Source organism: Barbus barbus (genome assembly GCF_936440315.1).
Source record: "Barbus barbus genome assembly, chromosome: 45".
Lineage (NCBI taxonomy): Eukaryota > Metazoa > Chordata > Actinopteri > Cypriniformes > Cyprinidae > Barbus > Barbus barbus.
Window position 1 is genome coordinate 12,267,024 of NC_136723.1, and position 21,253 is coordinate 12,288,276.

The 21,253-nt window shown below is 38.5% G+C and overlaps 2 protein-coding genes across 2 annotated transcripts in view; both read left to right on the plus strand.

Annotated features, from left to right (window-relative positions):
- The window catches only part of LOC306864324 (rho guanine nucleotide exchange factor TIAM1-like), a 59,835-nt gene extending 38,944 nt beyond the window's left edge, over nt 1-20,891 (plus strand). The window contains exons 14-27 of the mRNA XM_079408281.1: nt 1,035-1,247; nt 2,225-2,346; nt 12,562-12,786; nt 12,943-13,011; nt 13,153-13,278; nt 13,437-13,545; nt 14,139-14,318; nt 15,934-16,052; nt 16,229-16,337; nt 16,720-16,778; nt 17,165-17,261; nt 17,643-17,730; nt 18,792-18,964; nt 19,245-20,891. Of these exons, the coding sequence (XP_079264407.1) occupies nt 1,035-1,247; nt 2,225-2,346; nt 12,562-12,786; nt 12,943-13,011; nt 13,153-13,278; nt 13,437-13,545; nt 14,139-14,318; nt 15,934-16,052; nt 16,229-16,337; nt 16,720-16,778; nt 17,165-17,261; nt 17,643-17,730; nt 18,792-18,964; nt 19,245-19,762 (2,207 nt within the window). The 3' untranslated portion in view covers nt 19,763-20,891. The remainder of the gene's footprint in view (nt 1-1,034; nt 1,248-2,224; nt 2,347-12,561; nt 12,787-12,942; nt 13,012-13,152; nt 13,279-13,436; nt 13,546-14,138; nt 14,319-15,933; nt 16,053-16,228; nt 16,338-16,719; nt 16,779-17,164; nt 17,262-17,642; nt 17,731-18,791; nt 18,965-19,244) is intronic.
- Nucleotides 1-21,253, plus strand: part of LOC306864330 (T-complex protein 1 subunit theta) — a 163,546-nt gene that overhangs the window by 43,587 nt on the left and 98,706 nt on the right. The window lies entirely within an intron of this gene.

A 21,253-nucleotide genomic window follows, 5' to 3' on the forward strand; every position in this document is an offset into this window, starting at 1 on the left:
TGCAAAAGCCCATTTAAATCAGACTAACACAGGTTTTAGCTGGTTTAAGGTCTTCCAGTCTGACCAAACTGCCCAGGCTTCAAGACATTTTTAGCTGGGTTTGTTTTTTTATTTCATTAGTAATTCTACCCAGAAGGCCTTGCAAAAGTGGAAGTGTACAGGAAAAGGCTTGTCTGGATGAATAGTAAGGCAGATGGATACAAACCCAAGTGGACAGTTCGGTAAGCAATTTATTTTGGGGGCGGAGAAGAATATGCCCCAACAAAGCATTGGCTCATTAAGACCATGTGTTGTCCAAACTGAATGAAGCGAATGTCTGTGAAATACACACGGACAAAATGTGCTGCAGGTAATACTCAAATTCAGGGCAGTTTGGACGCACAGCACAGGGGGCGCTTGTTGATGACATCACCCAGTCATCATCACTCTATTGCCAGGGGCAGAGCTGAGCCATCCAATAAAATAGATTTATTACAGCTGACATTTCACTTCATGTAAAACTGGGTCACACTTCAGGCAGTGTGTGCATGCATGCATGTGTTTGTAAACTCATACAGCATGCATAAAAGTTCAGGAACAGAGGGTAAAATTCAGTTCCTGCAGGAACACGGGCATCAATAATCAATTAAACTGGCAGTCCCACCTAATGAGCGTTAACTGATCTATTGGAGGCTAATTGAGCAGCTGATGTGTTGGTAATTGATCATTTAGAGAGAGAGCGAGTCAGGTGGTTGGGGGATGAGCAGATGAGCTTCTTTCTTTGTTTTCATCCTGTATGTACAACAAATCTACTTTAAAACCTTTTAATAGTAAGGAAATAATTATTTCTTAATGTGGTTGGATAAATAATTAACTTTATGCTTTAATAATTAACCTCTGACAGCATAAAGTGTTGTACTTCAGCAAGAAAACAAGGTCTTTAAATGTTTTAAGAGAAACTTATGAACTTTTATCTGTTGATGTGTGTTTGAGTGATGTAATTACATTTTGGGGTTACAAACTTGATTTGAGCTTTTGTTTATCATTGTGTTCAGGTCTGCGAGCAGGTGATGAGATTCTGAAACTGAACAGCAAGCTGGCGAGTGTGTTGGAGCTGGCTGACATGCAGGCTGCATTTTCTTTGCCCTCTCTCACCCTGACTGTCAGCACGCTGCCCGCTACCGATCCGCTCCAGCTGTGCCAGATGCCTCCCCGCCGATCGGACGGGGCGCAGGACCTCTGCACTGACATCTTCTCCCAAAGTCAGGGTAAACTTTATCACTGCAGTCTCTTTTTTTTTTTCTCATATATTTGCTTATTTTATTGTCATTATCAGTTTGTTTTGGCACTGCTAGTAGAAGAGATATTGCTCTACCTTTTAAATCATTTTGTTTCAAAGTTCGAGATTCAGAAATCATAAAAATCAGTACTAGAATTTGACTACACAACAACATACAGTAATACTAGAGATTAAACTACAGTTCAAATTTAGTTTTTGATATAAGTCTCTTAGGCTCATCAAGGCTGCATTTATGATTTAAAAATGCAATAAAACATCATTTTGAAATGATTAATAGAATTTAAAATGGCTGTTTTCTGTTTTAATATATATTTTAAAATGAAGTTTATTCCTGTGATGGCAAAGCTGAATTTTCAACAGCCATTACTCCAGCCTTCAGTACTCCAGCAGTGTTGTTTTTGCTATTGTAGTTTAATTAATATTTTGAATACAATTTTAATATATTCTGTTAATTTTAATTTTAGTTAATGTTTTATTAAATTGATTGTGTGGTTTTGTCATTTTATTAATGTCTTTTATAATTATGAAGTTTTATAATAAGTTTTATTTAATGTAGCTTTATATTTTTATTTTAAGTTGTTTATTTTAAGTAAGTTTAGTTAATGAAAAATGATGATAACCTTACTCCAGTGTCACATGATCCTTCAGAAATCATTATAATATGCTGATTTAGTGCTCAAAACATCTTATCAGTCTTAAACAGTTGTGCTGCTTAATATTTATTGTGGAAATCACTTGTCATTTGTAATATTATAAATGTCTTTTACTGTCAGTTATTTAATGCACCCTTGCTGAATACAATTATATTAATAATGTTATACATATAAAAAAATGTATTAAGTATTTTAGTGTCAGTGGACTATCAGTACTTGCCCTGTGACCGCTCGTGTCTTGTACAGTCCTGTAGCTCATCCCGTCCCTATTTGTCTCCATTGCTCCCTCTAGAGGACATCCTGGATGAAGGGCTTGGCCTGGTGCTGCACAGCCCTGATGACACAGGCGACGACAGGGTAAACCTAATGGCTGAGAGCCCTGCTGACAGCCTGAAGGATGAAAACGACTCTAAGGTTAGAGGCCGCCTGCTATGAAGATTCATCAAAAAATCTCTGCTTGAACAGTCTGTCTGGCTGAATTGTAGTACAGGTGCATCTAAAAAAAATAGAATATCGTGAAAAAGTTCACTTTTTTTCTTGTAACTTATTTCAAAAAGTGAAACTTTCATATATGTTAGATTACATGTAAAGTGAAACATTTCAAAAGTCTTTAATTTTTATTTTGATGATTAGAGCTTACACCTCATGAAAGTCAAAAATCTAGTATCTCAAAATATTAGACTATTTACATTTGAGTTTCAATAAATGACCATCCCTACAGTATAAATTCCGGGTATCGCTTGTTCTTTGAAACCACAATAATGGGGAAGACTACTGACTTGGCAATGATCCAGAAGACGAACATTGACACCCTCCACAAAGAGGGTGTCACAGAGGGTCATTACTGAAAGGTGTGGCTGTTCACAGAGTCCTGTATCAAAGCATATTAAATGCAAAGTTGACTGGAAGGGAGAAATTGGGTTGGAAAAGGTGCACTAGCAACAGGGATGACCGCAAGCTTGAGAATACTGTCAAGCAAAGCTGATTCAAACACTTGTGAGAGCTTCACAAGGAGTGGATTGAAGCTGGAGTCAGTGCATCAAGAGTCACCACGCTCAGACGTCTTCATGAAAAGTGCTACCAAGCCACTTCTGAACCAGAAACAACTTCAGAAGCTTCTTACCTGGGCTATAGAGAAAAAGAACTGGACTGTTGCTCAGTGGTCCAAAGTCCTCCTTCAGATAAAAGTAAATTTTCCATTTCGTTTGGAAATCAAGGTCTTGAGTCTGGAGGAAGACTGGAGAGGCACAGAACCCAAGCTGCTTGAAGTCCAGTGTGAAGTTTCTGAAGTCAGCGATGAACTATGGTGCCGTGACGTCTGCTGGTGTTGGTCCATTGTGTTTTATCAAGTCCAAAGTCAATGCAGCCGTCTACCAGGAGATTTTGCAGTACTTTATGCTTCCATCTGCTGACAAGCTTTATAGAGATGCTAATTTCCTTTTCCAGCAGGACTTTAGTACCTGCCCACAGTGCCAAAACCACTTCCAAGTGGTTTGCTGACCATGATATTACTGTGCTTGATTGGCCAGCCGACATGCCAGACCTGAACCCTATATGGAATCTATGGGATATTTTCAAGAGAAAGATGAGAAACAGTCAATCCAACAATCCAGACGAGCTGAAGGCTCAATAGTGCCTCAGCAGAGCCACAGGCTGATCACTTCTATGCCATACTTCACTGATGCTGGAATTTGTGCTAAAGGAGCCCCGACCAAGTATTGAGTGCATAAATGAACATGATTTAAAGAACTTTAACTTTTTCTGTTTTGCTAATCTCTTTTTTTTTTATTTTTTTTTTTATTATTGATCTTAGGAAATATCCTAATATTTTCAGATACTGGATTTTTGACTTTTGTGAGCTGTAAACTCTAATCATCAAAATTAAAACAAACTTTTGAAATGTTTTACTTTACATGTAATGAATCTAACTTATGAAAGTTTCACTTTTTGAAAAGTTACAAGAAAAATGAACTTTCACGATATTCAAATTTTTTGAGATGCACCTGTAGAATGAGCTTCTGGTTTTGATTCACAGAGCTTGACATCCTAGTTTATTTTGTAGCTACCTTTTTAGTGGTGTTTTTACGTATTGTGGCCTCTGCTTTTGTTTGAGGTGGGTAAATATAGACACTTTATTTTTTGATATGATTGGTGGGTGTCTTGTGGGGTCAGAGGCTGACTGAAATCAGATGGCTGGTTAAGAGCTTTGTGTCATGTGATCTAAGTGACCTTTGATTTTAAGGCTGTGTTCAGAGATGGCAGCAGATGGGAAGACAGGTTGTCTTGCCCTGCGGTTCTTCACACGTACACACACTCATACTATCACACAGAGTGGAAGTGATGACATGGTCTGCTTAATGAAGGTCAAGATCAGTGATGAATGTGTAACCACTTACACAAGGAAGGATGAAACCTGTCAACACATACTGTACCAATGTACTTAAGGATCCAAATGTCTCGGACCACTAGTGAATGTGCTCCTACCCACCTGATTTTACATCATGGAAGTGAGCTATTTTCTGTGCTTGCTCGAGAATTGATTCATTGCTGCTATTGATAAATTATTAGGACAATCACAAACTGCAGTAAACTGTTATAATTACAATAAATAAATTAAGATTTATATGATCTCAAATACCAGTTCATCAATATCAAGCAGCATAACTGCTTTTGTACTGTTAAAATGCCTTGCGCATTCAAGTTACAAATGGCTACACCCACTTTTACATTAAAAATAAGATTTTTGTAGGATTTTTTTTTTTGGTAACTTTTTAGTTTAATGTTTAGTCAGCAGAACAATTTGAGTGAAAAGAACTGAAATATTTGCTTTAATGTCAGCAGTGCTTGAGCTTTTGAAAACGACCCAAAGAGCATCTTGTACTTCAGTAGACAAGTATCTGCCCGTTTGTACAAAGTCATTTGATCAATTTCACAAATTTTCTTGATAAGTGAATAATTCATAATCTTGAAGATTTCCTATTTTTGCACTATTTTTAATCACATTTCCTTGCATTTTTTCCAAAATCTTCAAATTATTTCCAAGTTTATATTGTATTTTTGAATCCCAGGTTTTCAATGTGGTCTCAAACTTTTGGACTCTAAAAACACACACTATCCACACTGCAGTGTTTTTTTTTCTCAGTGTAAGTGTTATAAAGGCGTTCTCAGGATTGATTTGTCTCTTTCATGATTTTTTTCCCCTTCTATAGCCTGTGTTCGCTCTCTGTAGAACTGTTTACTGACCCGATGGCCTCCTGTTTTGTTCTCTTTTGTTTGTCTTTGTATGTTTTCTCTCTCTCTTTCTCTCCACGCCCTTGTCTGTCACACCGACACTGCCAGCCGGTCACAGTCTCTCTGGCCTGTTCTCCAGCACACCATCTGTTGCAGAAAAACACATTTAGCCCTAATAATTCACCCACAAAACACCACATTCTGTCAGAGCATGCGTGTTTGTCTTGTTCCGTTCCCCTCTGTCCTGTCCATGTGTCATGTTGCTGAATCAGTTGGTAGGACATAATTATTGTGCTGGTAAGTGACATTGACGTAAATCATATAACCCACCAAATATGTTCTTTTTGGACACTGTCAAACCATTTTGAGACAGAGAAACACACTTTCTCTCTATTCGGTGTTTGAATTCTTTTAAAGCATACCTAAAAGCTTTCTCTTGTACTGTACTGTCTATTGTTCTGCGTATTTGTATGCGTTTTTGACACGATGACAGGCAGAGAGGAGCTGATTCAGCTGGGCATAATTTATGAGATTCATTTTCTCTCATTCTCTCTTCCCGTATCAATCGCATGGCTGGTTATCATTATCTCACGTCACTTATGTTTTCTTTTCTTGCTTTGAGATGAGGGAGAAAGAGAGAGGGGGACATCTACTTTAATTAGCTCTGCATTCTAATTGCTTGATTATACACGCCGATTTGAATCGCTTAACGCTGATAAATTATGGAGAAACCTGCCGGAGGAAACCGACAACCTAGAAGACAAAGGACAGGAGGACTTCATTATTTTTCCAAGCTTGATCATGACTGCATGCATCTCATAGAGGGTGGTGCAACATCCTGCTAAACCTAAAAACTTCTTCCTCTGCCAGTCTCTAGGCTTATTTACAATGCGAGTTCAACCATCCGAGCAGTTCTTCCCTCGGGTGATCACTCTGGAGAGAAATACGAATGCATGTTCATGGATTTGGGCTGTTAACTGTCTAAATATTGACTTTTCACATCAGCCTGGCTTAACTAACTGTGTGTGTGTGTGTGTGAGGAGAGGGAGGTTTGTACTACAGAATTCTTTTAATCGTGATTGGTTTGAGGATATACATGATGTGGAGCTTTATGCTTGTTATAACATGCATCCCATGAAATCTCCTGAGAAATTTATGGATTTGCATGTTTTTCCAGTCGTAAATGCTCAGAGGTACTGCAAAGCCGATAAGCTTGAGTCTAAGGTGAGTTTTGAGAGAAAGAGAGAGAAACTGGATAACCGGAGGAGATTTTGTTTTGTGCAAACTAATGATGTTCTGCCATTTAAGCAGGTCTGCACTTTCATATTCGAGCCCATGAGCTTTAGTAGCATGCATATTAAGCATGTAAAATATTTTCTTCTGAGTTTCAAGGTTAAAATGTAAAGGCAAAGATGTTTAGATAACCATGGATGGAATTCAAGACCATTTTGAAAGTGAAAGCTCAGTTTGAGAGCCTGATAAGGGCATTTCATGGCTTTCCAGGGAAGGAAACATTCTTCCTGTCTTCTGTGAGTCTATGCATTGATAAGATGAGTTTACAAGCCATTAATGGCTACTTTCTAGTGTGTGACTGGGTCTGACAGCGTTTTATGTGTTTTTGCTTCAAGATCGATTTTTAGCTACTCCAATAGAGACTTGGGGCCAAAAACCTTGGCTGAATGGGTTAAGGTATGATTGTAGTTTAGCAATTATATTTATTTTTTTTATTTAATGATTGATTGATTGATATTTAAATCTTTATCCTGAAGACCTTTTTACAAAACCATCTTGCATTTTAATTTTTTTTTTATTTTTAAATGTTTCTATTTGTTGTTTTTGGATTTCACTGTTTTGAAAATTGAGCCATTTTCATAAGGACATGGAACATAGAAACTTGAGCGCTTGATTTGAGCAGTGTCGACTAAATTGATTAAAAATAGTTTTATTCAAAATAAAGCGGAAATTAAATATCAAATGAAAAACTAAAATTTAAACTAAGATTTAAAACAAGTAATTAAAATAAGTAAACAATGTTGCCTTTTAGAAGCTAATTGAATCATAATCAAAATTACTAAGAGAAAAGGGGAGTAATTTAGGACGTAGCAAGCCGGGCTCAAACCTGTATGAGTACCTCTGCATATCAAAAACCTGTGCACTAACGGCTGCACTGCAGTCCTGACAAGACCATCTCGAAGTTTATTTTCTACACTTTCATCATAACAAAGACAAACATTGTGCCACACCTGTCGTCTTTGTTCTCGGCATGTTGACGATTTCACCTGAGAGCTGTGTTTTTCCCAGCTGTGGGATAATGTGATGCTTGTAGCTTTCCCAGTGTCCCCCTCCCATTCTGTCCTCCTCATCCTGTTGCCGACAAGATTATTATAATTTTTTTTTTTTTCTCTGGTTCTCTCCCTCTCTCTCTCTGTGTCTACTGTACCACCACAGCTGTCAGAGCCCCATTCCACCCATCCAGCTAGAAACCAGCTCAGACAAGCAGAAACGTAGGGAGAAATTCTAGGAAAGGAGGGAGGAGGCAGTATGGACAGGGAAGCTATCGTGGAATGTAGAGTTCATAGTGAAGACACTCGGCTTATTTGTTTCTGGTCGGAGTAGCTCGGTTCTTGCTCTCACGGTCGGGTAGTGACACATTTTGTGCGTAAAGATAAGCTGGAGGTGGAGACGCTTCCTGTGGTTTTTGTTACGGGTCGCTTTGGTGTGACATCTGTGAACTTTGAGAGGTGGAATGTCTGTGCTGTGGAGGCACAGGAGCTCCAAACGCTCCTCAGAGTCCATCTATGACATGCTGCAATTGGTGAGCTTGAGTGTGTTTTCTTGTGTGTGTGTGTGTGTGTGTGTGTGTGTGTGTGTGAGATATCAGCATTACATTACATAACAGTTCATGAGCTCTGTTTTATAACACTCTGTGTCTGTCAGATTTAGTGGATTAGTATGTTATGTATAGATGTATAGTATTGCGCAGAATGGTTTTCAAGCATTTAAACTGATGTTCTGGATTAAATACAACTCAAGTATAATGACCACAATTACCCCTTTAAATGATTGTCTCTCCGTTGTTAAAAAATAGCAGTAACACAAAGTTTTAATAGCATAGCATGTTTTAGGATGGGACTGGTGTGAAGTCCTTTACCAACTTCTCTGTGCAAACTTGACCTGATTCAAAAGGCTAGATGTAAGTTACTTTCGCTTGGTTTTTGATGCAACTTTTGTGATGCAACTATCCATAAAGTAACACTGTTTACACAGAGCGGATTCCACCCATTGGAATTATGCCAGTAGTGTGTAAACGGTAAAGAAAAGTAGCCCCCCCATCTCCCATATAGCATGCATTGTTACTGGAAAAAAATTATTCTCAGCAGAATTATAAATCCATGTTTCTCCAATTAAATCTGCTGGAACACTTGTCCCAGAGAATTCTATTGTAAGTGCATTTAAAGGGTTAGTTAACCCAATAACAATTGTCATTAATTACTCATGTTGTTACAAACTCATAAGGCCTTCATTCATCTTCGGAACACAGATGTTTTTGAAATCCAAGAGCTTTCTGACCCTGCATAGACAGCAACGTAACTACCATGTTTAAGGCCCAGAAAGGTAGTAGTGACATCATTAAAATGGCCCATGTGACATCAGTGGTTCAACTGTAATTTTATGAAACTACAAGATTTTTTTTTTTTGTGCAAAGAAAACAAATCACGACTTTTCGTGGTACTTTTGTGAACACGTGTCGAAGACTGACACCAAAGAGAAGAAATTGTTGAATAAAGTCATTCATTTAGTTTTCTTTGCTCAAAAAAAAGTCTCATAGCTTCATATTATTACATTTGAATCACTGATGGCAAGGCAAGTTTATTTATATAGGACATTTCATACACCGTGGTAATTCGAAGTGCTTTACATAAAAGAAAGTGAAATAGTCATTAAAAATAATAATCGCAGCAATAAAAACAGGGAATTAAAAGAATAATAAAAACAAGGAATTTTAAAATGATAGAAATTGATTTAAAATGAATTTAAAACGGTTAAGAGTAGAAAATTATTACATAAAATACAGTGCAGTCGATTCGGACGTAGCACAGTGCTCATTCAACAAATGCACAGCTAAATAGATGAGTTTTGAGTCTGGATTTAAATGTGGCTAATGTTTTAGCACATCTGATCTCTTCTGGAAGCTGGTTCCAACTGTGGGCAGCATAATAGCTAAAAGCGGACTCCCCTTGTTTTGTGTGAACCCTTGGTGTTTCTGACTTGATCCTAATGATCTGAGTGGTCTACTAGGTTTATATTCAGTGAGCATATCTGCCATGTATTTAGGTCCTAGTTCATTGAGTGACTTATAAACGAGTAAAAGTACTTTAAAATCAATCCTAAATGTAACTGGAAGCCAGTGTAAGGACCTGAGGACTGGTGTGATATGCTCAGATTTTCTGGTTCTAGTCGGAATCCTGGCAGCAGCATTCTGGATGAGCTGCAGTTGTCTAATGGTCTTCTTGGGAAGGCCGGTGAGGAGACCATTACAATAATCCACCCTGCTGGTGATAAAGGCATGAACAAGTTTCTCCAAGTCTTGACTGGAAACAAAACATCTAATTCTTGCAATGTTTTTGAGATTATAGTATGCTGATTTAGTTACTGCTTTGACATGACTACTAAAACTAAGGTCTGTCTCCAGAATCACCCCAAGATTTCTGACTTGATTTTTAGTTGTTTGACCCCCTAGAGTCAAGGTATGCATTCACCTTGAAAACTTCATCTTTGTTTCCAAATGCAATGATTTTAGTTTTCTCCTTGTTTAACTGAAGAAAGTTTTGGCACATCCAACTATTAATTTCATCAATGCATTGGCAGAGGGAGTCAATGGGGCTATAGTCATTTGGAGATAAGGCTAGGTAAATCTGGATATCATCAGCATAGCTATGAAAGGCAATTTGGTTCTTCCTCATTATCGGACTTAGTGGGAGCATATACAAGCTAAACAAGAGCAGTGCAAGAATTGAGCCTTGTGGGACTCCACATGTCATGGCCGTCCATTTAGAAGGGAGAGGTTATTATGGGAGTATATAGGAGAGCATAAGTCTAAGTATGACCTGAACCATTTGAGTGCCATCCCAGTTCATGTAACATGTACTTTTAACGATGTCCTTACTACCTTTCTGGGCCTTGAACGTAGTAGTTGGGTTGCTGTCTATGCAGGGTAAAAGCTCTCGTATTTCATCAAATTTAATTTGTTCTGATGATGATCAAAATTCTGTCATTTCAATAATCCATGCAAATTGAATTTCGCATTAGTGGGAGAAATTCTCCATATTTACCGTCCAGAAGGTAATGTTCCTCGCTGTCAGGGTCGGTAAGGGAGTAAAGCTCCCTCAGGAGTAGTGGGTATTTTAAGACTCTCTGAATGGGTTTGATCAGGTAGGACTCCAGCGTGGAAGAGTGCTGAATTCATCATGTTGACCAACATAAGCGTCTGCTAAATGACTAAATGTAAGTAGCTTTATCCAAAGCGATTTACAAATGAGAAATGACCACAATCAAAATCAACAAGAGCAATGATATGCAAGTGCAATAAAGTCTCAGTTAGCTTAATGCAGTACACGTAGCAAGTTTTAAATTAAACGTAGTTTTAAATTATATAATAAAAAGAAAACTGAATAGAAAAAGAATAGCGCAAGCTTGTTAGAGGCCTTTTTGCTTTTTTTAATTGTATAATAAATAAAAAGAATACAGATTGAATACAAAAAGGTTAGATAATCTATTTTTTTATTTTATTTTTATGAGAATAGAATTAGAAAAGAGAGTGCTAGAGTTAGAGGGTCAAATAAAGATGGAATAGATGTTTTTAGCCGATCCTTGAAGATGGCTGAGGACTGCTTGGATTGAGTTGGGCAGGTCATTCCAACAGGAGGGAACACTTAATTTAAAAGTCTGTGAAAGTGATTTTGTGCCTCTTTGGGATGGCACAATAAAGCGACGTTCACTTGCAGAACGCACGTTTCTAGAGGGCACATAAGTCTGAAGTGATGAATTTAGGTAAAGGGGCGCATAGCCAGCGACTTGGCTTTACACTATGCTGTTACACTATGCTACCCATGAAATCTTAGCAAAATTTAGTGTTCTACCAATGTAGTCCCTCCTCAAAAGTGATTTTTACACCTTGTTTACTTGTTCCGTGAATTGTTGTGTGCACAATCCAGACATTTCATTGCGAATCCACACAATCATTAGTGCAAAAAAGTGCATGCCGATTTTGCACCAGTTTCAAGTTGCTCACACATTCATCACACGAACAAAAAGCTGCTTGGTTCAAACCTGCTGGAACACTTTCCCCATAGACTTCCACTGCAAGTGCATTACTATACGTGTTGGTTTTTTTGTTTGTTTACAGAACAAGGAAAAAGTCCACATTTTTGTCCAAAGCATACCACAGATGTTGTTGATAAAGCTTAAGTTGTATTTAACCCGGAAAAACGATAGAGCTCATTACTCATCTCCCTACATCACACCACCTCTCTCCAGGCTGTCCAGACTGGTTAAGGCATGCTGGGGTGTGCAGGCTTTTTGTCAGTCCGTCACTATGTGTTTATCAGAGAGGAATTCATGCTGCTGGAAGCCCCATCTGTCCTCTGTTCCTCCTGTCTGTGTGAATCTGTTCCACTTCTTCCTGAACACTATCCTGAGTTCTTGCTGTAGTGCTGTGTGACATACGAGCTGTGAAACTGAGGCTGAAGATCTTTGGATTGGAATCTGTGGTTTTGGACAGGTTTGCATCATTTAGGTGGAGAATTGCTTGTTTTCAGGTATTTGGAAGCTAGATGCATGTGTTGTGTAATGTTTGTCAGTGATGTCAAAAAATGCATTATATTCAGTAAGTAGTACAAGGGGATGCGGTTTTTAGATGTAATTTTTGTGTTTATAGAAATATGAGGGTGTTTTCAATGGTGGGAAGCCGAAGTAATCTTGGCTAAGGGCAGGGTGTACTCTTTGAAAACTTGTTGACCAGTTCCTAGATGGAAAATCCACCCAGTGCCAGATTTCCCAAGGAGACAAACTGTTCGGTACTAAATTACAACAGAGTCCTTTCAAAGATCTGACAGACTATCTTAAAATTGTTTATCGCACAGACATGCCTTGTTTTTGGAGTTCAGACAGAACATCACTGAATGTGTGTGTGTGTGTGTTTGGAACTGGAAATGCATCTTTCTGAATCTTGAATTCTCTGAATACTTGTGTGGGTGTGTGCATGTTGCTGGTGAACATTTTAGAGGCGTGTTTTTTTTTTTTCTTTTTTTTTTTTTTCTGTTCAGATTAAGTCATGTAGAATATTTCAGCCTTCAATTGCTCTTGGTGTTGAAATTGACATTTTGTTTGCCTCCACAGAGTACAGAGCAGGTGACTGCTTGCTGCCACAACCATGATATGAATTCCACAGAGGGTCCCGTTTCCTGTTCCTTGTCTTCCTCCACATCTTCCTCCTCTTCATCCAGTGTGCCCAGCCCCATCTCACCCCTGCCAGTTCTCTTCACCCCACGCCAACTCTCTGATGCTGATAAACTGCGTAAAGTCATCAGTGAGCTAGTGGACACTGAGAGGACCTATGTTAAGGTCAGTATTTGCTGTGCTTTCAAAGTGATGTTTTAACATGTTAGCTTTGACCGTGATAAACCTGCTGAATGAAAATCACTCCTGGTTTACAACTTCTAATATAAAAGCTGCGCTGAAGCCAAACATGAACAAGTCTTTGACTCTCTCTATCTACAGGACCTGAACATTTTGATAGAGCGCTACCTGAACCCCCTGCAGAAGGAGAGCTTCCTCTCACAGGATGAGGTGAGAATTTTTTTTATATTCATTATTTATTTATATTGAAAATGTATTAAAATATTTTAAAATATAGAATGAATAATTAACTTCTGAAAATATTATTGATAAATAAGATTTGCTAATCTCTTATTCCCTCTACACTCGTAGCTGGATGTGCTTTTTGGAAACTTGGCGGAGATGGTGGAATTCCAAGTGGAGTTTCTGAAAACTCTGGAAGATGGAACCAGATTAGTTCCAGATTTAGACAAACTGGAGAGAGTGGATCAATTCAAGGTGCAGTTATATTAGTCAAATTTATTTATTATTTATTTTTTTTTAAACATGATTTTGGATGCTAAATGATTGGCACCATAAGAAGGTCACTATTGTCTCCTAATTGCACGTTTTATCATGAATAATTGTTTTCTAATTCATTGTCTTCTAACTTCCAGAAAGTTCTGTTTTCTCTTGGTGGCTCCTTCCTGTACTATGCGGATCGTTTTAAGATCTACAGTGCTTTTTGTGCCAGCCACACAAAGGTCCCAAAGGTCCTTACCAAAGGTAATGCCACTGCACTTTCAGAGACTGGTTTACTAGCATTAGCACAATTAGCAATGTTTTAAAGTGCAGGGGAGCCCTTGGTTCCTTGAGTACCATTCCTTGTCATTTAATTTCCTTGTTCAATGACTATGCTTTACATTGGCTAGTTTTATTAGTTGTTGTTCTGAGGGCCTATCAACTGCCATTTCATAGTTTATTCAAAGCTAGAGGGGTGTTTTTACTCTCTCACAAGCAAATGAGATACCCCAAGGCATTTAACTGAGGAATGATCCTTTTTAGGGGTCTACTGTGAAAAATGGCCATTTCCCAAGGCACCAAAGCTCTTTCGCTGATGTATGTGAATGATGTTTCCTGTGGGAAGAGTGGGTCAAGTTTTAACTTGACTGACTGAAATTATGGATAAATGTGTTGGAGTATAAACTTTTTCTGAAATGTCAGGCTAACATCCTGGCAGTTGAGAAAGTTGGTTTACTCAAATGTAGTTGTCTTTTATATAAAGTTAAGACTCCTGTCCAAGTTAAAGTCTAGTTTACGGATGCAACTGATTTGAAATTCCTGTGCCTTCCCATAACTTCTCCACACTTTTGGTGCAGCTAAAACAGACCCGGAGTTCAAGGCATTCCTGTCTGAGAGGAACCCCAGGCAACAGCACTCTTCCACGCTGGAGTCCTACCTGATCAAACCCATTCAGAGAGTCTTAAAATACCCACTACTCCTGAGGGAGCTTTACTCCCTTACCGACCCTGACAGCGAGGAACATTACCATCTGGACGGTAAATATGGAGATTTAGATACTAATTGAGCATTATCTTAGGCCATGGGTGGATCTATTTGTTGTGTAATACGATGCAGCTCCTCTTCTGACCTAGATTAAAAAGACCAAGGCAGTGAAAACAGGATTTTGCTTGTCAGTGTATACTATAAATGTAAAATGAATGAATGATGCATTTATATAGCGCTTTGTTTATTGCTGTACACCCAAAGCGCTTTACAATCATGGGGGGGGGGGGGGGGGGGTCTCTCCTCAATCACCACCAGTGTGCAGTATCCACTTGCTTAGCTTCAGTGGGCAACTGGTCTTGGGCTGCAGTGTGATATGGCTGTGGCAAAAAAAAAAAAAGATTAGTCAATCAGTAGGGCTGCACAATTAATCATAATATGGCTTAGTCCACTTTCAAATCACAATTTAATTAAATATTTGTACTTTGTGTTTCAGAGTGAAGCACACCACTGAGTAATGAGCTGCTTGAGTGTAAATCAACACATGCTCCGAGTTTGGGTTTACTTATGCATTTGGGAATACCATCAAACGTCTTTCCTAAACTTGTAATGAGAAGGGTTGTCAGAAGCTTTAAGGGTCTTGCAGTTTCCCTACAAATGAAATTGCTTGGTGGTTAAATGTTTGAAAATGCAGTAATTGTACAGGTTTATAATTTTAAATAAACAAATATATATTTTTTAATACCGGAGAAATATTACAATAGTAATTTCTTATTTTGTTTAATATTTCTATAATTTACTATTACTGTTTTTTTTTTTTTTTTTTTTTTTTTTTTTTTTTCCCCAGTTATTTCTTCTGTGTAGTTATTTTGCCCAAAACAAGCACAGCAAATTTGGGAGCTGTGTTTTTCAAGTTCAAGTTGAGCTTTATTGTCATTCCGCTACATGTGGGGACATACAGTGGAACGAAATGTCGTGTCTCGCAGGACCACGGTGCTACATAGATACAGTCATACAACAATGAAGTAAAAAAACGCTATAAACCTATACACTACTAACAGATTTAACTATAAGTATACTATATATAAGTATTTACCCTATACAAACTAAAAAATAGAAGATAAAAAATACAAACTATACGAATGCTTCACAAATACTGTACATGTGCAAAGAGACGTTTGAGTCAGCAGCTGGTTGGGGAACAGTGCAGGATGATTTGTAGTGCATGAGCATGTAAACATACATATATTGCTGGGTCTTTTGTGAGATTGTGCACACGCAGCAGTGAGTGTAAGTGTCCATAGTGCACAATTGAAAATCTTCACATTTTCAATTGTAATTGCAATTTTGTTTTATTTTTTTTCCAAAGAAAAATCACAACCAGTATACCCCCACCACCACATTTCACAATTCGTGCAGCCCTACTCAGAATAGAGGTCATTGCACACATTCTTAAAGCTATAGTAACAAAATTCTAGTGGGGATGCAATTCTAAAGGCGAAATGAAAAGGAAAAAAAAGAGAGAAATATCCTTTTACCAGCCGTATGTATAAATAAAGCTTTTTTTTGTTTGTTTGTTTTTAGCTTTAGCTAACAAACAAGCATAAATGTAAATCTTAAACTCTTAAATCTTTAGTTGCATTTATTAAGTCTCTTATCTTTTTGTAGTTGCGATGAAAGCCATGAACAAAGTGGCCAGTCACATAAATGAAATGCAGAAGATTCACGAGGAGTATGGAGCAGTGTTTGACCAACTCATCAGCGAGCAGAGCTCTGACAAGAAAGAGGTACAGTTCCACTAGTCTCTCTTAGGTCTTTGTAACTCTGAAATTCACATTTGTTGATACTACTTACAACAAATATTGTAATGCCACCACGAAATGTCATGATGTGCACTGATGTCATTTAACATCTAAAAAGGTGAATGGATTGTTTTTTACAACATTGTGTACTCTTATCCCAGGTTTCTGATCTGTCAATGGGTGACCTCTTGTTGCATGACACAGTGGTCTGGATCAACCCACCCTCTTCTCTCATGAAGGGGAAGAGGGACCCAGAGCTGGCTGCGTTCGGTGAGTGTTTGTAAAACGTTTCTTCCCGAAATAGAATCCTGTTCTCTTATTCATTAGTCTGTTCCCTACAGTAATGGTTCCCTGCATCAGTAAAGGCCAGCTGTATCTTTGGGCACAATGGCATTAGAGGAGCCACATTGTCCTTGGCTCTTAAGGCATTAAAGTTGCATTTATACACTAGGCTTTTTTCCCCTCGGCTAAGACTTTGAAGAAGAAACTCTTCAGATGGTTTAAAAAATGGGTTAGTTTGCCATTGAAGTTGGCAGTATTTCACCAGGTCACGTTTTTACTCCAACTCTTCTTAAAAGAGCCCCAAGCATCTCTATTGTGAATGTTTAGTGTTGTGTGGTTTTGTCTTAATTTTCATTTTTTTTCCCCTCAGTTTTCAGAACGTCAGTTGTTTTTGTGTATAAGGACTGCTCCAAGCACAAGAAAAAAATCGTAAGTGCTGTCTTCATTATTCATCAATAGAGATCTGATATTGGCTTTAAGTGCTTGCAGACTAGCGCTTTTAAGAGGTGTATTTTTTTTTTTTTTTTTTTTGGTTTTATTGACGGGCACATTGTAGAGTGTGACGCGAGGATGCCCTTCTATTGTACTGGATTAATTTCTGTTGTCTCTTCGGCTTATTTCACATGGCCAACAAAACTCTGACCACTGACTCTGAGACCTTTCACTTGTTTGTGATATTATAAAACTGTGATGTCAAGAGTACATCACTTCCCTAACTTCCTGTTTTCTGTGTTCAGGTGGTTGATTCCAGTAAAGATGAATTAAGTGTGTTCTTAATTTTCAAAAACCTATTTTTTCTGTAATTTTGTCTCTAGGGTGGATCTCACAGAGCATCAATCCTTGATGAGAGAGACCCTTTTCGTTTTAGACACATGATCTCTACAGACACTCTCCAAGTTCGCAACCTCCCTAGTAAGTATCGGTCTACTAGTCTCATTCTTTTCTTACAGACCTATTGAGATTAGTGTGATTAACTTTATGCTTTAGATTCACATAGATAATGCGAGTAATGCATTTTACATCCCATGTGCCCTCATGACACTTGATGAGCGTAGTTAAGTTTGCTTTGGCTCAACTGGCTCAGGCCAGAATGCTGATATTCCCTATTGATGTTTGGGGGTCAAAAGGTCATCCTACATAAACTTGTAGTCTGCACTTAGACCATGGGACAATGAACCAATGTCTTCCATGAGGTTCATTAACCCTGTGCTGACCTGGAAGGTTTTGTACTTTACAGGGTTTCCCACAGTCCTTTTACCAGCATACTGTTAACCTGGCTTTCTTTCATTTCAGATTCAGAGGGATCTGCAATGTGTGAGATCGTTCATATGAGGTCAGAATCAGAAGGGAGACCCGAGAGGACCTTCCACATCTGCTGCAGGTAAGATGAGGTCCAGAACATCACACATCAACTTTTCTCTCAATTCTTTCAGAATTCTCAAACTTCTTTGCATGAAATCCCTTATGAAGATGAACCACAGTTAATTTAGTTTATTTAATTATAGTAAAAGTGTAGTAACCATGTTTTTTGATGTGTTGATTTACCATTTGTATAACCACAGTTTTACTACAAATGCCATGATTAAACTATAGTTTAGTGTAGCAAGACCATGGTTAATTTGTGGCTACCATGGTTTAACTATAGTAACATACCATACTGGTTGCACGTTTTTACAGTACTTGTACTTACGGTGTACCTCCCTAAGAAAGTACTGGTAATATAAGATGAGTACATGGGGTAGGGTTAGTACCTAGTTATTACCTAGTTATTGTAATTACTATGGTAAGTACATAGTATGTGCATGAGTAACAGCCAGGACTGTAAAATTAAGTGCTACCAACATGGTTGTAGTAAAACCATGGTTCATTTGTAAGGGTGTTTTGTTTTAAAGGTGTCTTATCCTTCTTAATAATATTGGCTCCCAAAACCAACATGCTAATCTACCATTTAAGCTTATTCTTCTGCTGCTTCTGAGATCAAATTTCTAACAGTAACTTGTCCTAGAGTTTTTAAAAAACATGCTAGAAACATGTTAACATTGTTAATGTGTTTGTAAAATGCTTAAATATGCAATTGTTGAAACGCGTTAAAACATGCTAACAATACTTAAAAACATGTTTAAAGCATGTTAGCAATGTTAGCCGCATACTAAATTTTAGCAACATCTTCAGTCATGCTATTGCTGGCTTTTTTTGCTGTCTATATAACCATAACCTTTTTTTGGGGGGAGGGGGGTCAAACCAACTTCTAAGTTTGTCCTGATTAACTTCTCTAGTTGATATAATGCAGTTGCATTAATATATTTAAGTTTGGCTTAAGGGTACAAATACTTTTTGGGGCCACTGTAAAACAGTATTGCTATTCTGTTCCTCACTAAAATATTTGAATGATTTTTTATTATTTGTGTATATGTATGCATATAATATTATTTTTATTTTTAGCTCTCCAGAGAGTAAAAAAGACTTCCTGAAGACTGTTCATTCTATCCTGAGGGACAAACAACGCCGTCAGTTAATGAAGACTGAGAGTTTGCCTCCAAATCAGCAGTATATTCCCTTCGGAGGGAAGCGGCTTTGTGCGCTAAAGGGTTCACGACCCACAATGAACAGAGCGGGTATGTTTGGGACATCTGACGCAAATTGAATATTTGATTACTTTTTTCTGCAACACTCCCCTTCTCTCCGCTCCTCTCCCTATATTCCTGCTACCTCTCCTACTGTTATGATTAACGATTAACGCCGCAGTTTTGTTTCAGGCTTTAGGGTGAGCTAATAATTACATAACAAATTTAAATCCTAGTGTCCACCAGATGATATTGCTGCTTTCTTTCCTAAAGTAGAAAACTGTCTGCTGATTCAAAGTATAGTTAGCATTCATGCTTTCTTCTCTTCTAGTTTCAGCTCCATCTCGAACCCTCGGCCGCCGGAAGCTGATCCGTAATCGTTTCACCATAGACACGAGTGTGGTTTTTGACGACGGCTCGTCCCAGGAGCTCTCACCTATCTCCCCAACAGAGCCCCCACTGTCTTCGCTCCAGAAACCCCAGCAGCCCATCCGAGAGACAGACCGCTGGGTGGAGGATCAGTTCGACCTGCAGCTCTACGAAAACCAGGACGACGTGAAGGAGACGGACATCCTCAGCGACGACGATGAGTACTGCCAATCCGTCCGGGGCCCTTCCTCTGAGCCGAGTCTGGAGGAGTCTTTAGAGGCCCTTTCAGTAGAAGGAGTCGAAGACAAAGGTCTCGACGGACTTTCGGACGACACAACTCCGAAATCCCATGCCCCCCTGAAGCTGACCCTCCTAAGAAAGCAGTGCGCGGTGGATGGTGTCACACCCGAGAGGGACTGTGAGGTTATTTGGGTTCGCAGGGACGATTTTAAAAACAGCTGCAACAGCGACATCTTCTGAGCAGAGAGGAAATGTGCGAGCTGTGACGTTTTGTTGTAGAGACTTGTGCGAGACTAAGGCAGAAACCTACTGACACGATGCACTGACAATCCTACTGAAAGCCAGAACTGAAGAACTTGCATCATAGAAAAACTTCTTGATGTTTCAAGCCACTCCACCCAAATATCAATGCAGACTTCCTGCCATTCAAGTCCATACATCACAAGATGCCAACTGTACAGCCAATGAATTTATAGAGGCTTCATACTGACAGACAGGCAGCTACATCTTTCAGTTGATCTTTTTTTTTTTTTTAAAACAAGATCGTGGCCGATCTGTTCAGTTGTGGTTCATGTCCTCGTTTTTATTCAGGGATTTGTGACTTGATGCTTCGTATAACCTCGCTAGTTTTTTGTAATGGTTCCCTGAAAATGCCATGACAGTTCGGCTAGCTGTTGAATGCCATTCCTGTTACAAACCCAACAGTTTCTCGCTTGCTGTCTTTGTTCCTTTTGTTCATAGGTCACCAGCAACCCAGTATTAACAATCACTGTTCACCGAACAAACGCACACACAGGGAAATAATGTTCTACTTGAATATAGTAGAAAGAACTGCAATAATGTAATTTTGTTTATTTGTTAGGAAATCAAACTTCCCCATAATCCTCACTCAGTGGGCTTTGGTGTGCTTGGAAAAAGACTTTTAGGTGCATAAATAAGGTATTTTAATTCAAAGCACCCCTACAAAGTGAAAAATGTAGCAGATTTGACTGGCTCATACTGAATTTGTCTCGGTGAGAATGATTTTTGAAGAGTTTGGGTCTTTTATGGTATTTTGTACAATGGTAAACATTAGGACACACATGTTACATTCTGCACGTGTATTTTAAAAATGAGAGACGCCCGTCCACGTGAAAAACAATCACTGCACCTTCAGCCATGGATCCTTTTTAGTGGAACTGACTGTATTTAAGACAAGTGTCAAAGCTCCTTGCCTTTTTGAGACTGTATGTTCATACTGTGGAAATAATTAACCTAAAATAAATTTTCCTAATTTATATTTGCAGTTTTATCCAAATAACTTTGTACGTGGTCTGTTCTTTGTCAACGCGGCACCTGTTTGCTGTGTTTTAAATAAAGTTTGGTGTGATTTTTAAACCGTGACTTGTCTTATTAAAAATAAATTCAGCAGCGTCCCAATGTGCAAACTATCCATCCTAAATTCTATGTGATATTAGTAATACTAGCCACCCTATCTGCCCTAAATAGTATGCACATTGGGATGCAGGGTATGACTCAAAGGGGGAAAAAGGGTGTACTGAAATCTTACTGTGAAAATTTGACTCTTCTGATTGGTTTATTCAGTGCGGATGCTGCTACCTGATTGGTCCCTATAACTAAACCCCACCCCACACCTAATCTTAACCCTCAAAGGGAAAAGCAGGGAAATCATAATCTCACTCAGATTTTGATTCCACTCTGGAATGTTTATGAAAACGTCTTTGTCATGTC